This window comes from Lycorma delicatula, chromosome 4 (assembly GCF_047948215.1).
Source record: "Lycorma delicatula isolate Av1 chromosome 4, ASM4794821v1, whole genome shotgun sequence".
Taxonomy (NCBI): Eukaryota; Metazoa; Arthropoda; class Insecta; order Hemiptera; family Fulgoridae; genus Lycorma; species Lycorma delicatula.
The window spans coordinates 56,781,044-56,796,545 of record NC_134458.1 but is presented as its reverse complement, the minus strand read 5'-3'; the positions used below and the strand labels follow the sequence as shown (position 1 = coordinate 56,796,545).

Below are 15,502 nucleotides of genomic sequence, written 5' to 3'. Positions count from 1 at the left end.
CTGTAGATTATTGAAAAGTTAAACCTGAGTTAGTATGTTTGAGTGCTGTCTTTAAGAAAGTTAATTTGATTTTTCCCTTTTCTACATTTGAAAGATTTTTGCCATTTTTTTATTTGTTGGTTATTTTTCAATGCATCCTTTTATTTTCAGTATTAACCTTCAGCTGGTTAGATGACGTTTCACTGACACATACGGTGAGGAGACATCATTTTGACACCCCTTAATTTTTTGATACTTTTTACATCATTTTTAAGAAAATTTTTAATTTCACTTATTGTTAAGTGAATAAAGGTTTTTAAAACACCTTTAATTTTTAAACCACCTTTTAAAATAGTAAAACACTTTAAAATAGGAAATAGGGAAATAGTTTATTCCATACTTCAATTTTACTTTCATTTCAAATGTTATGCCTGCTACAATTTGTAATACATGCCACAAGTCGGACATTTCTTCTTGGTTCTGCTTTTGACCATCTAAAATTGGATTTACTCTGATAAACGTTTTCATCTACTTCCCCATGTTTATCAGTCCCTACATTTTTGTCACCTACTGAAACTTCTACCTCAGAATCTGTCATGTTCGCTGACAATGCAGTCATTCCGATCAACAACCTGTTCCTCATTTCCTACAATAACCACCTTTCAATTTCCATCTCTAGCCCATTCTTGAGTACCATTTGCACCTTGTTCCCTATTTTGACCTGTAATTGGTTCATCAATATCCGAATTCTCGCTTTCCCATCCATCTAGTTCACGAAGAATTGCTTCTTCAAAATTTTTATCATTCCATTCATTTTTACACTGGAAAAAATAATACAATTTGCTAATAAAATTGAAACAACTTGATGCAAAGAAATTAATATTTAAGCAAATATCCACATTATTTGGTCATTTTACGAAAAGGAGATTATACTGACATAAATGGTAAGCACATGTCAGTTTGATTTTTAACACTCGCTTGAGAAAAATCAGACACTATAAAAATTCTCCATGCACAGCAGTCTAACTATAACAAAAAAATAACCAGCTACTGCAAAGCATGTTTCTTTATGTGATTTAGGGTGGGGCTAATCATGTAGCGACCAGACGCTGCCTTCATTTTGACGTCACCTCACCAGTTGAAAGTGGTTTTATCCATCAGACTAGTATTCTTTTTATTTTAAAATATTCTTGCAAATAATAGCCAGATTTTATATGAAAATTTGATGGAGAGCTGAGGAAGTAGATAATCTTATTTATAAATCTGCATGAAACAAAGTATTAAAAGAAATATATTTAAATAAAAATAAAATTGAATATGTTTCTAATTTTTGAAAGAATTGGAATAGAAAAGTTTTGATAATTTTTATTTATGTTTCTTTTTATAGTGCTTGTGTTGGATTAATGGATATACCAGTGAATAAGGATACCCTTCATGCTGCTATGCAACTATGTGTTCGATTTACAAGAGATTATAATAATGCAAAAATGGTTGCTAAGATGGGTGTTGTCAAAATTCTCCTAAAATTGAAACAGAATTCTGTTTTCCCTGGATTTAGTGGTCTTGCAACTATATTGATTAGACATATTCTTGAAGAACCATTGACACTAGAGCTTGCTTTTGAAAAGGTATGTGTTCAGTAATGAAATTCATGAAGTTAGAATTTAAAAAATTAAAGATGATTGGTTAAAGTATATATTAGAACTTGAGAACTTGATTTCTGCTGTTATTTCAGCCTGAAAAATACAAAATAAATTTTATGAATAAATATTTTGTTTCACATTGTTTTTCAATTTACAGTCAACTTTATATAGTTTATTTTGTGCTGATTTGCATAGTCTTTTTTTTTCTTAATATTTTTCTTGTGTGTTAAAGATCTTCAGTGTTGTTTAAAGAGAACTTTAGGATTAGCTGAGGGGAAATTTTATGACCTTTAAGTTCAGGCAGGATCCAGCAAGAAGGTGATGATTTACAAGAGATATTATAACTATCAGCACGTAAGTTGGCACAAAAAACTACTAGCATTCAGCAAACATTTGGCACAGTATTAGGCTGATTGAAAACATTGTCAGTTTAATATAGATGTTATTTACAGCTAAAAAAAATATGTGATGCTATTTAATTAAAAGTAGGTTAGTATCCCAATTAATAATATTATTTTAAAGTACTTTAAATTATTATTTTCTTCTACTCACTTTATTGCTGTAGGTCACAAATTCCGAAGTCGCTGTCTTCTGTAGATTCTAAATAGCTTGTGTCTGTTGCTGAATTCACATTCATCCCGAAATTGTCAATGTACGCATCATATAAATGTTCATCTTCAATGTATTTCTTTTCAACATTGACAACGTGCTCACTCGGCTTCAAACACTTTATGAAATTCCTCTTCAGCTAACTTGAGAACGTCTGACATGTTAAAAGTTGTATTTCTTTTAGCTACTTGCCCTCTCACGTGACTCCAAATCATTTCAATGGCATTTAAGACAGGCTGATAAGGTGGCAACTGTAGAACTGTGTGACCATGATTTTTGATAGTCATCTATTAGAATCTTTTTTATGATATTTTTTGTGTAATTTTATAATATCATATAATTCAGTCTTCATCATAGCAGAACATTTAATTTGTTTGTTCAGCTAACGATTTAATCATTTTTATTTTTAAAGAGTTAGAATTTGGCTACTTTTGTAATAGAATGTTGTGATACAATGCGTTATCTAGTACAATGACCAACCGAGGTGGCAAGTTGGAGCTAACACTTCTCCCAAAACCATTTTGTTTACTTTTTGGAATCTATTGATTTATGATAATCTCCTTTCTTATTTGATTCGTACATAAGCAAAGCGTTGTTAATGAATCCTTTATTACAGCCGGATTGAACAGTTATTAGTGAGCCCTTAGATACTGGTGTTTCAGTCCCTCGTGAAGGTTTGTTGTGTCTATCTACAATTTTGGTGCATGACTACTGTGAATGTAGGTTTCATCTGTGTATACAATTGGTCTTCCTTCTTCGTGAAACTGGGAAATTTATCATAGAAATTCATTCTTTGCATTTTAATGTCATGCCATTCTATTGGTATTTTCCTGTAGTCTTTTGTTTATTCCCATCTAAATCCCATTTTATGTATTCTTCATAAAGATCTATCACTCTATTAGAAATTAATCTCACTTTTGCGAGCTTTTTGCATAATTTTCTTCACAGTAGGAACGCATTTTTCGGTTGCATAAAATTTGCCTATTAAACGCCTCAAAGTATCTGTGTCAAACAAATCTAAATTGCACACAATACTGGGGCGATTTACACGTTTTCTCAGCGAAACAAACATGGATGGTTTCTCAGTTTCATTTGATTTCTCTTCTGCTGTAATTCTTTGGACCATTTGTTTTGATTCTTTTGTCGCTTGAACAACTGTATTCTTCACTGCACTTCAGTTTCCTCACTATTCCGGTTCCAGCATTGTTTTGTAAAAAGAAATTTTAAACATTGAATATAATTTCCCTCTCCTGATTCTGAATAACTATACCTTTTCCTCCTAACTTGGGCATTTTAAAAGAAAATAACTGTATTAATATATTAAAAATTTTCATGACTGAATTTATGAAAACCTTTAATGAAAACGACACAGCAAATAGTAAAAATAAATCACTAACAATTGTTCACTTCATTTAGTAAAATATACACCACAATAAATGTTTCTATAATAACCACTGTAGAACATAATTACAAACAATATGTGACGTATAAGTCTTCACAGCACAGTGATTAGAGTAGATTAAAAATAAGTAAATGAAATTTCTATAATTGTGTGTTGTGTTTACAACAGTTCATAAATAGCACATTAGTCATGTATGATTCATGAAGAATTATTCTACTATTATTAGTTGCTATACAACAGGAAGTATGCCTAGATCACAATATCAATATATAATTTAGAATAAAACTCAACAATTACATATGCTACAGCAAGTATATGAAACCTATTTTTTTATATATTACCATACTACAAAAGACATATAGAAAATGACATTGTTTTTAGTTTGCTTGTAACATAGAAAATGACAATGTTTTTAGTTTGCTTGTTACAGAGACCAATGAATGTAAAATGCTAGTACATAGTCTTTCAGTCCCTATGCCAACATATGTGCTGGTGTGAATCTAACTGTTCATATTGATAATGCTGATGTAAGTAAATGTGAAGATAATGCAATCTAAATTGGTGTTTATATACAGCTATGCTCTTATTGCTTTAAATATGAATTTTATATGCCAAAAGATACAATGCATTTTTTGTTTATTTATATGTTTTACTAAATTGATAATAAAAATTGATGACTTAAAGTAGGTCATGGATAAAACTTAAGCCCTAATTTGACTTCTGTGTTGAAACTTGATTTTTCATTCAATGATAAGTATTCATTTTTTATAAATATATTTTTTAATAACCACAACAATTTTCAAAAACACAGTATATTTAATGACTTGGTTTATTGATACAATCTATTATCAATTTAAGTACATTAAAGTTAGATGCTTTCATAGTGTATATGCAACTCAATATTTTTTTATAATTATGCAGTGCTGGCTTCATTTATGTGTGTTTTATTTTTTGTTTACAAATTGATGTAAAAATCTATCACAATGTTAAATGTGATTAACTAAAATAAAAAGGGTTCTTTATAAATATCTTATAAAAGAAAAGCTTCGTTTTGTTAAGAAATATAATGTAGAGGATTCATTAACTCCATAAATTTGACTTTACTTAAAGTTAAAGTAGTATGGACTAATTATTTATTCATATTGATTTTTTTTGTGTTTGTAGTGATATATATATATATATATATATAATAATAAATATAAAAATTACACCTAAAGTATGTTAAGTAAATAAACATATGTGTGTAATTTTTTTCTTATTTATGTAATATGTAATTCTCATTTCCATTTATGAGATTGATAATTCCCAGAATTGCTGCATTCTGTCTGAAAGATTTGGTGGGAACTATATGAGCTGTTATGTTTGCACGTGTTTCAACTAATATTTCTTTTAACATAAAGCCAATAAAGCTATTTGTTTTTTGGCCATTAAGAAAATGGTTAAACTCTACATGTAAACTTAGCCATAAAAATGAAGGATTAAAATTTAGAGAAGCAATGTTAACATAAAATTTTGTGTGAAAATTGGCATAACTGCTAGTAAAGTGTTGGTATTGTTGAAAGTGAAATATGGGTGAAGGTGTAGGATAGGTTAAATCTTTTAGAATAGCATAATAGGTTCAAAGATGGGTGAGATGTAAACCATGATCCCAATAGTGGGCAGCCAAAAACAAAAATGATAGATGCATATATGAATAGTGTATAAGATTTTGTGCAGTTTGACGGGTTATTAGTGCTGGTAAATGATAATTGATGGTTAAAAGGAAATTCTGTTCAGAGAAAAAAATTAACTGAATTGTGGTATGACAAGTGGATCATCTATCATAACTAACATTTAGCCACCGTGCACTCATTGTGGTAGTTTCTGGCCAAAAAACAACTGCCAAGTTAGGTGATTCAGTTTATTGAACTAACTTAGCCCTCTGAGATTTCTGGCTGTCCCAAAATTCAAGACCTAGTTAAAAGGATGATGAGTTTCTGACATGACTGATATCCAGCACAATGTGTTGAAGGAATATTTGAGAGTATTTCAGAAAAAGTTCCAAGCCTGATGCCAGAAATTGGAACACTACTTAAATGTTTTATAGATGCACAAGAATAGTAGCTCATTGTAGATGACATTACCATTGATTTACAGTTTCAGGCATATCTTTTTTTATACATCCATTCTGGTTATTAAATTGTGATTCCTTATATTTAGCTTTTTGGTAATGATAGCTTTGATTTTTCCCCCTTTTGCTTTGCATCAGTCAGTTAATGTAGTACCAGTGTTATGGAATTTTTTTTTTTTTTGAAGGTATTGCGAGCGAAGACTTTGACGAATATTCCACCTAGCTACAAGGAGTTACATTACATTTTAAGAGAGTGCAGTTCTGCTGTTTGCCGAGACACTGCTGCTTTCCGTAGAGTAGCTGAACGAATCCTCAGAGTTGACCTTGCTGCCCTTAACAAACGAAGTAAGTGCTTACTTTTTGAATTGTATTATATTACACTAAAAATTAAACAAAACAAGTAAAATAAAAACGGTATGTACTATGTATAGTAAATCTATGAATAGTGTGAATCTAGTTGGCATGATTAGCTAATTGGCATGAATATGCAGAATATTAGACATTGTAACAGCTGTTTTTTTTTTATTACTATTGGTATGGTTCTTGAAATAAAAAAAAAAAATATTTATCTACAATTACCCTTAAAAATTTTTTTGTGCATTATTTTTTACATGGAATATTGTGTCACATTAACATGCACATGCGGGCATGCATGCATGAAATACAATGATTTATACCTGCTGAACTGCTGCAATCTTTCAAATTGTGTGTTTATTCAAATCAGTGATGTAGTAATACCTTTTCATTATTAATTTAAAAAAATTATCTTTATTATTAGGTTATTTGAAATTTTAATACAATAAAATATTAATTTCAAGCCCATAAAAATAAAAGAAGAAATTTTATTTGTGAGTAAAATAAGGTATATATCATCAAATATATACATTCACACACACATGCACGCACGCTTCCATACACACATGTGCATGCACTTGAGGTAGAGTTCAAAGGTTAGGGCCAAAGAGTCGTAAATAGCGACGGTCAACAATGCAGTAGCTTCAAGTAGTGGCCTTCTGAGCATGTAATTGCCACATTGCTATCAGTTCATTGTTGTTTGCCTTTGCAAAACATTGTGTAAAAATGAGTGCGGTAATAACAAATCCTGCTAGATGTCAAGTTTGATCAACAATTATATTTCTAAACGGTAGAGGACATAATGCTGCTGAAGTTCACCGTCAATTGTGTGAAATATATGGATCATTCAGATGTTCATGATGAACAGAGAAGTGGCAGGTCTAGTGTCCAGACTGACAAACTTGTTAAATGTGTGAACGCAAAAGTGAGAGAAAATCATCACTTTATGATAAAGAATTGTTTTCTTAAATTTCGTAAACTGTGTGCTTGATGGGTGCTGAGAATGTTGAAAGTGTTCACAAAGATCACAGAATGATGTTATCTCATGCTTTTGTCAACTGCTTTACACGCAAGGGGAGACAAATTTTTTACCCAGGTGATGAAACATGGATTTCGTACATCAATGCCGAGATGAAACAACAGTTCATGCAGTAGCATCATTCTGGTTCACCTAAACCAAAAAAATGTTTAACAAGTCCAGTCTCGAAGGAAAATTTTGGGAACTGTATTTTGGACCAAAATGTTGTGCTTTTGATTGATTTCATGAAACCTGGAACATCCATCACATCACATCACATATCTATTGTGAAACACTTTCTAAACTGCATTGTGCTATTCAAAACTGATGACAGGGAATACTGAGATCAGGAATTTTTCTCCATGATAATGCACATCCATACATGGCCGCATGTAAAACAGAAGCAACTCAAAACTTTAAATGGGGGATTTTTCATCATCTTACAGTCTTGATCTTCATGTCCAGTGAATACCATCTGTTCCTACATCTCAGAACTTTTTTTTTAAATAAATTTTTTATTTTTTCAACTCTACTCATTTTGTTATCGACTGACCTTTCTTTTGAACCATGCTTCGCATATTTTATTTAATAAACTAACTTTAATTGTCTTGTGCACAATTTAAACACACTTTGTAAGTGTATTTAAAGAAGTTAATGCTTCCTAAAATACTAATTCCTAAGTGTAGTTTTGTAAAGAAGTTGTTACTATATGATTAATACCTGCCAACATTGAAATAAATAAGAAAAAAACTTTGGTACAACTTTTTTTAATCATATTAATTTTTTTTAATATGCATGTATTCTTATTTCTATAATGAATTTATTTGTTTTTACTTGTGTCGGTTACAGAATGGTTTTCTTAAGTCTTTTTTTCTATTGTGAAAAATTGCCATTTGTAAAGTATGATTTGCTATTTTATTTTACCTTCATGGATCAGTGAAAATGTTTACTTAACTAAAAGTATAATTTCATCAGTTGATTGCAATTACTTGCGACTAGATTACATTCGCTTATTTATTAATTGACAACAGTCACATGTTATCTGATCATTGTAATATTTATTGTACCATTTTTTCTTTATCATGTGTCTTACATCTTCATCGTCTTCTCTGGATTTCGTTTTTTGTTTCTTTATGGTTGTTAAATTTTAATTTAATTTCAGAATTAAATTTACTTTGATTACTTATGTTACCTACTAGCCTTCCCAGTACTGCTTTTTATTTAAATAAATTTAACTTTCAATATATAAGAGATCTGTAACATATGTTTTTAAGAGATGCTAACTCTGTCTATTGCATTAAGAAATATTGAAAATATAAGCAGTTAAGTGCACAGATAATTAAACTATATGAATTCTTTGGAAAGATTTTTCTCATTTCATAAAAGATTGAAATTGCTAACTCATATGTAAATCTTCTTTAATAAAGACTTAATCAAATTTAATTCCAGTTTAGGTACGTGTCTTTTTGTTTATATTTTGTGTCTTTTTGTTTTTTTTTCTTGTGTTTTCTTCCCTTTTTATTTTCTTTATTCAGTCGCCATATTTTTCCAGATATTTGTGTCCATGTGTTAATCTGCATTGTCTTTTAACCCGTTCAGTGCTCTATAGTATTATGGGACTTACTGGTATATAATATGGGACAGCAGAAGGTATTATGGAATACGTGAGACAATTTGAACTATATAGTTTTAACTGTCTAACGTCTCCAGACAAGAATTTGAGTTAGAGTTGAGAATTGTTGCTTACCATTTAAGCTATTAATCATCATATCTGACTAATCACAGAACACAATTTTTTTTGTGCATTAAATTTTGTCAATTTAAACAATGCTTAGTAGTTAAAAAACAAGAATATTTAAAAAATTTACGTGTAAAATCTTTTACATGCTTCATATATCTTCACCTGTTTTAAAATGATTAACTTTTCTGTTAATGATGTCTATATTACATTAACTAATGTAAGTAATGAGCATTTTGTCTCTGCATGAAACTTATAACCTTTCTACATTATATAGCAAGTAGTAATTGAAATTATAGTTATTTCTACCTAAGAATAAAATTACGCTCACCTAAATACTTGTCAAAATATGATTTTGTGTGTTTGATGAGTGAACACGGATTTTATCGGAAATTCATGTGTGATAGGTCTCTTTTGTGTTTTTGGCTATTTTAGAATAAAAACTGTGTTATAAAAAGCCATTCTGTATTATTAAAATAACTATTTAGAAAGTAATCTTTCCGTGATAAAGATTGTTCAATATTTTACATAAAGCCTAAATAGAAACAGCTTGAATAAGTAGATAATTTTTGCAATTTAAGTTTAAATTAAAACTACATTAAATTAGAAACTTATTTCCCTGATAATACAAATTTATTAGTATTTAATCACCTATTAAAAACATTAAGAATAAAATAAAGTAAAATACAAAGATTATGATAAATCCTACAGATATATATATATATATATATTATAAATTATCTAAAAAGAAGCTGGAACTATCAAGATCTTATTATATATATATTATAAATTATCTAAAAAGAAGCTGGAACTATCAAGATCTTATTAGTTTGTTGGGAATAATGGAGAATTGAGATAGATATGGTGCCAAGGGGCTTGCATCATGGCAAATAATCATGTAATGACTTTATAGACTGTAAACATACAAACATGAATTAACGGATCTATTTAATAATTTTTGGCTCTGTGTTCACTGATTTATAATATAATGTATTTATGATTTCCTTACTTATTTTATTAACATTAATTTTTTTTTTTAATAACATGTAATATTCTTGATTTTAAATATTCCTTGTATACTTTTTACCATATCAGCCGATATTAGTTCTCATTGGCAAATCTTTAAAAAATTTTGTTTTAGATGTGAAAGATTGAAAAATAGATGAGTCTTTAATTGCATTAAATTTCATTTTATTTTGATGATTAAAAGTTTTTTTTTTTATTTTAAGGCAATTTATGAAATTTCTTGTGTTTTAAACTGTCCAACTTTGTTTTGTTTTTCTCAGGAAAGATAGCGAATTATAATGGCTGTATTTGTAATAATTGTTCGGATCGTGTATTTGAGTTACTTAGGGCTGGAAATCCTCTAAATCTAGATTTTTTCCAGCCTGATTTGTTAAATGGCATAGGTATTTTTTATTTTCTTTTTTATTATAATTTTAGGTAAATATTGACTATCATTCCTGTAATTGCACATTGTTGATGCAAATGTACATTGTGTGTGTAGTTGTAGGTTTACAATATTTAAAGAAGTTTGCATAATGTTAATACTTTGCTGTTTGGGTTAGCTCAAACATAAAAGTATTAACATTTTGCTGCAGGTGGGCAGGAAAGTCGGCATTGTCATTAACTTATATTTTGTAGGTGATATTATGTTAATTTTAATTCATATTTTTGAAACTACATCATTAACGGATCATTACTTCTCCATTTATTGTATTGTAATAACCAATTTTTTACACTTAATTCACAGTAGAGGAGAAATTGCTAGAGCTATAATTGAACAGAAATCCTAGTTGCTGGTTATGATTTGGTGATGTTTGATAATTGTTGGTGACAGCTGGTCATTTTTCCTTTATCTCCGTAACAGAATAAAAGCAACTTATAGAAAAAAACAAGTTTTAAACGAATACATAAATGAATACTTTGTATAGTATACTTAAGATACTTAATTGACACCTTATTTACATTATATTATTTTATTCTACTTATGTCAAGACTCCCACAAACGATCACTTGTTGAATTAGATTACTGTGTTCAAGTGATTGTAAATTTATGTCAAAGTACAAAAATTGTTTTTGGGCTTCAGCTGCCTAGGTGTTACGTAGTGGCTTATGACAAACTATCGGATTTTTGGCAATTAAAGTTAAAAGAAAACATGTATTCTTCTGCTTTTTACAAAGCTTCTTGAATGGTTCCACTATCAAGTTATAATAATTGAAATTGGAAATTCATCTTATGTCTTTACAAGTATTACTTTAGTTTAAAGTAGGAATGCTCATTACTCCATAAGAATGCATGATAGAAAAAAATAACATTTTTAATATTTGTAAAATGTGTCCAACTAATAATTAATATTCATTGTCAGTTCCGGGTTCTTAGCCATTCTGCTTCAATCAGATGGTGATTTTGATAGGCAGACAATTTTCAGGGCTGCGTATTGAATTTGTCCGCAATAATACTTGATCATTATTTATTTTTTAAATTTATTTTTACTTCATGTTCTGGTTTAGTTAAAGATAGTTGATGTTCACCTGATTGCTTTGTACTAAATAATTAGACTCTAAATCTTGAATATTCCTTTATTCATCGATGACTAGTACTTCTGTAAGAAGAATGATTTTTAAATAAATTACTGATTTGGGTTTAATTGACACTACAGATCTGTTCAGTGTGTGAATGTAAAAAATAAATTAGTTGAATGTATGCATGCTTTGTCAAGATAATGTGCAACTACAGGTATGTGAAATAACAATTTTCATTATGTTTTCATCTCATTTTTTATAAAATGTAATGATCTTGATGCATGTTTTTTTTATACATTTTATAGTTTTAAATAAAAAAATTTGTAACATTTTTTTTTTCTTTTAAAAAGATTTTCAATTTATTTGCATGCAAGTTTTTAAGATTTTATTTTATTATACACTCGGAAAACATTTAACATGATTTTGGATAATGCAAAATATCAGTTGATGCAAAACATATTTATTACTGGCTTTTAGATAATTGCATAAGTAAATCTTAATATTAATAAAGTATTTTTAGCTATGATTGATTTATTCTTGCTGTGAGAGAGAAAAGAGAGTAGCATATAGAATGTCTGTACCTGCTGTTATATTTAGAACCCGCATTTATTTGAAACAGTTAAATTTCTTTCATTACTAAGCATGCTAAGTCCTTTCACTACCGAATACATACACTTATGTGAAGTTTCATTCAGTTATCACTACATTTGGCCACTTGGACAGAAAAAAATCTTTGTAATGTTCTGGATGAACAGCGATATACCTTGTGATTATTTTTTACAGTTTAAAATTATTTTGACTCGTGGCAGAATCTCTTTGAGTTTAAAAAACTAATCCAACCAGAAAATCAAATTGAAGCTATGCTTTTTAAGTGTTTTTTGTGTTTTAATAGCAATAAGTATTTCGGCTTGTCTAAATGAGTGTATGGCTGTCAACAAGAACATTACTACATCTTCCTGTTTCCAAGTTACAGAATTATGGAAAATTTACATGTTTACTTTAGTGAAGACAAATTTAAGACATTAATACAGAAAAATAAGTTAATGAAAATAAATATTCAAAAATTTACTCTTTTTGTTACACCAGTTTGTTTTTATCATGTTTTCATCAATATTTTGATGATAACATTGAAAAGGGATATGTTTATCTGAATCAAAAGATTAGAAAAATTAGTTAAAAATAAAATAGTTCTTAAACAAAGTAGTACCTGTTCAGTTTATGCAATTTCTGATCTCTGTAATTTCCACAAAACAAGCCTGTAAAATATATCAACATATGTTAAAATTTAGACATACCTTTAGACTTGTAAAATTTTTGGTAATTTTGATGATTATGTTGCCAATATTGGGTCTCTTTTTTTTTAATAAAAATCCCTATCTCTAGTTATGTCAAAATGATTTTTGAACTTTGGAAAACTTTTTGTTATAGTAATTAAAAATGAGGTAACATATGAAAGTAGAATATTTGTGAAGAAAATTAAAAGATATTTTAAACATCTTGTAGTTTCAAAAGATTGCTGGTAATAAAGAGGAAGTAAACTGCAGCCTATTTAATGTTAAACATTAGCAATCCTAAGGCAGTATTCAGCTCTTATTAGAATGCATAAATACTTTATGTTTCAGAAACGTAACATTAAGTAAAAGTTTCATTAAGTAAATTATGAAAATGTTAAGACCATTCTGACTTATGACTTAAAATATATATTTTGTAATGCCAAGAACTAAAATAGATACTAATGAAATATATTATTAATATTTAAAAAAGTTTATTATTTTAACAAGTTGTTATCTAACTGGTTTTTAATAAGTTCTAAATTAATTCTTTTATTTTTTTGTTTTTTATTACTTTTCTTTTAAAGCTTATAATTAGTAAATAGAATTATGTATGTTTTATTAATTTTTTGTTTTGTTTCTACTTTTTACACCAATGACTTTGATAAGCTAAGACAAAATTAGTAGCTAACATTGTTTATTATAATAATATCATACTATATCATTACAATTTATAAATTATGAAATAAATATTTGCTCCTGGCTGACAATCTTTAATAAAAAGGAAATTTATTTCTTAACTTAAACACATCTATTTATATGTAGCAGATCAATTTTTTGTAAAAATTGAATATTAAAGCTTTTGCAATATAATAATTTACAAATAAAACATAAAATTAATTAAATTTAAATTACTTTAAAATAAATTTACTTAAAATTATGATGTTATCCACTATCTGCGTACAGTAGATATATAAATACGACTAATTAGAATGTATGCTAAATTCATATTTTATGACCTTGTTTTTGGGGAGGTTATTGAGAGTTTGGAACTAAAAGTTGTATATAAAATTTGTTATTTTCTTTTAATGTAAATGTTTCTGTTTAAGCTAATTTTTTTCTTTTAAATTAACTCCAAGTATAAGACACCTTAATATTATACTATCTTTTTTAATACCTATTTGTTACAGTATTAAAAAGAGTGGCTCCTTTTCTTAGCCAGTATGTAGTACTGTATTCGCATCACTCTATGTTATATGTCCTCTCTCGTTTCTTTAATGCAGTGTTTGATTTACATGAAAATAAAAAAAAAAAGATTGCGTCATCATTTTGTGCTAAATGTTTTCCATGTTTTTATTTTTAGGGATTTGTTTAAGATCTGTCTTACTTAACTTATTTCTTGTTTTTCTGAGTCAGGTTTACCAGAACTCTTGATATTAATGGAATATTATGTGTGTATGTAAAATTGTGTTTTTTTAAATAGATTCTTATTAAATTAATAAATGGATGAATTGTAATTTTTTTGAGAACAGGAAGCAGTTATTAGTTGCATTTACAGATTTTGTACAATATCTGGTCAGTTTACTCTTAAAGTTCTGGTGTGATAAAAATAAGATTTTGAGAAAAAAAGATTATACAGGTTTCAGAATTTTTGCCTTATAAAATTGCAAAAAAATGTTTTTATAGAATTTTGTTTAATGAATTTGTAGAAAGTAGAAATATTCTAAATTCCTGTGTATTTGAAAAGGGGTCAGCTTTCCTTGTTCTGGTTAACCTGAGTCTTATTATTATTTAATTCATTATTCTGTTTTATTAATCATTTACTTGTAGTTTTGTATTATGCTTGATAAATATTTCATTTGTTTTTTATTTGTTCTTTACAATGCAATCTGTTCTTTGGTGCTTAGGGTAACATGGACTTCTATGACCATGATGTGGAAGTCCTTTTGTTATTTTAATAAAGTTACAGTGAACTATTTTTTGTTATTTTAATGATCACAATGATAGGGTTGTCTATTCAATGAGGATATATATATTTTTTGAATACTCTAATAATTCATTAGCATATGGACAACTATGTTAATAAGATTTAATATTATATGAAATATAAACCACCAAAACACAGTAATTACATAAGTTAAATTTACAGTATTAATTTCCAGTGACTAGTTTTCATGGTATCCTGCATCTTCAGTTCGTATTAAATTCTATATCTATTACATTAAAACATGTTCTTTTAATGATTTGTCAAGGTATTTTTTATATTTAAAAATTTTGAATAATAGTATGAGTGTACATGTAAATCTGGCTTTCCAATACTGGAGTGATCTTTAAAACATATATATTTTCCTACTGGAGTGCCCTTTAACAATTTTTTTTAAACATAATTTTCCTTTCTTCTAATGTCATTATTGCCGGTTGAGATTGTGCTTTTATTATGCTTTTAATTATATCATCATCTCTAAATCTGAGGTGGTGGTTCATAATTTTATATTTTTGTTTATGTTTATAAATGTAATATTTTCCTAGTATATCAATTTTGTTATCACTATTACAAATCCCTAAAATCTCTAAGTTGTTTTTGCAATCTGTAATACTATGTTTGCATTTTAATAAATGGTCAGCTACATTAGTTACACCTTTTTTTTTTAATTTCTGTTTTAATAGAGAGGAACGAGGGATATACACAATTAAATGCAACAAATATAGTACTATTTATGTTGGTAAAACCAATAGATCCTTTAAAAAAAGATTTACAGAACATTACACAGCATACAAATACAAAAAAGAGGTTTATCCATATATACCATCAATTAAAATAAATAATTTAATTAAATTGTGATAAATCATTA

At 28.1% G+C, this 15,502-nt stretch overlaps 1 protein-coding gene across 7 annotated transcripts in view; it reads left to right on the top strand.

The window, feature by feature from the left end:
- HUWE1 (HECT, UBA and WWE domain containing E3 ubiquitin protein ligase 1) overlaps nt 1–15,502 on the top strand; it is a 299,081-nt gene that overhangs the window by 136,124 nt on the left and 147,455 nt on the right. For all 7 annotated transcript variants that reach the window (XM_075363006.1, XM_075363009.1, XM_075363005.1 and 4 more), the window contains 2 exons: nt 1,367–1,607; nt 5,929–6,088. In XM_075363006.1, coding sequence (XP_075219121.1) covers nt 1,367–1,607; nt 5,929–6,088 — 401 coding nt within the window. The remainder of the gene's footprint in view (nt 1–1,366; nt 1,608–5,928; nt 6,089–15,502) is intronic.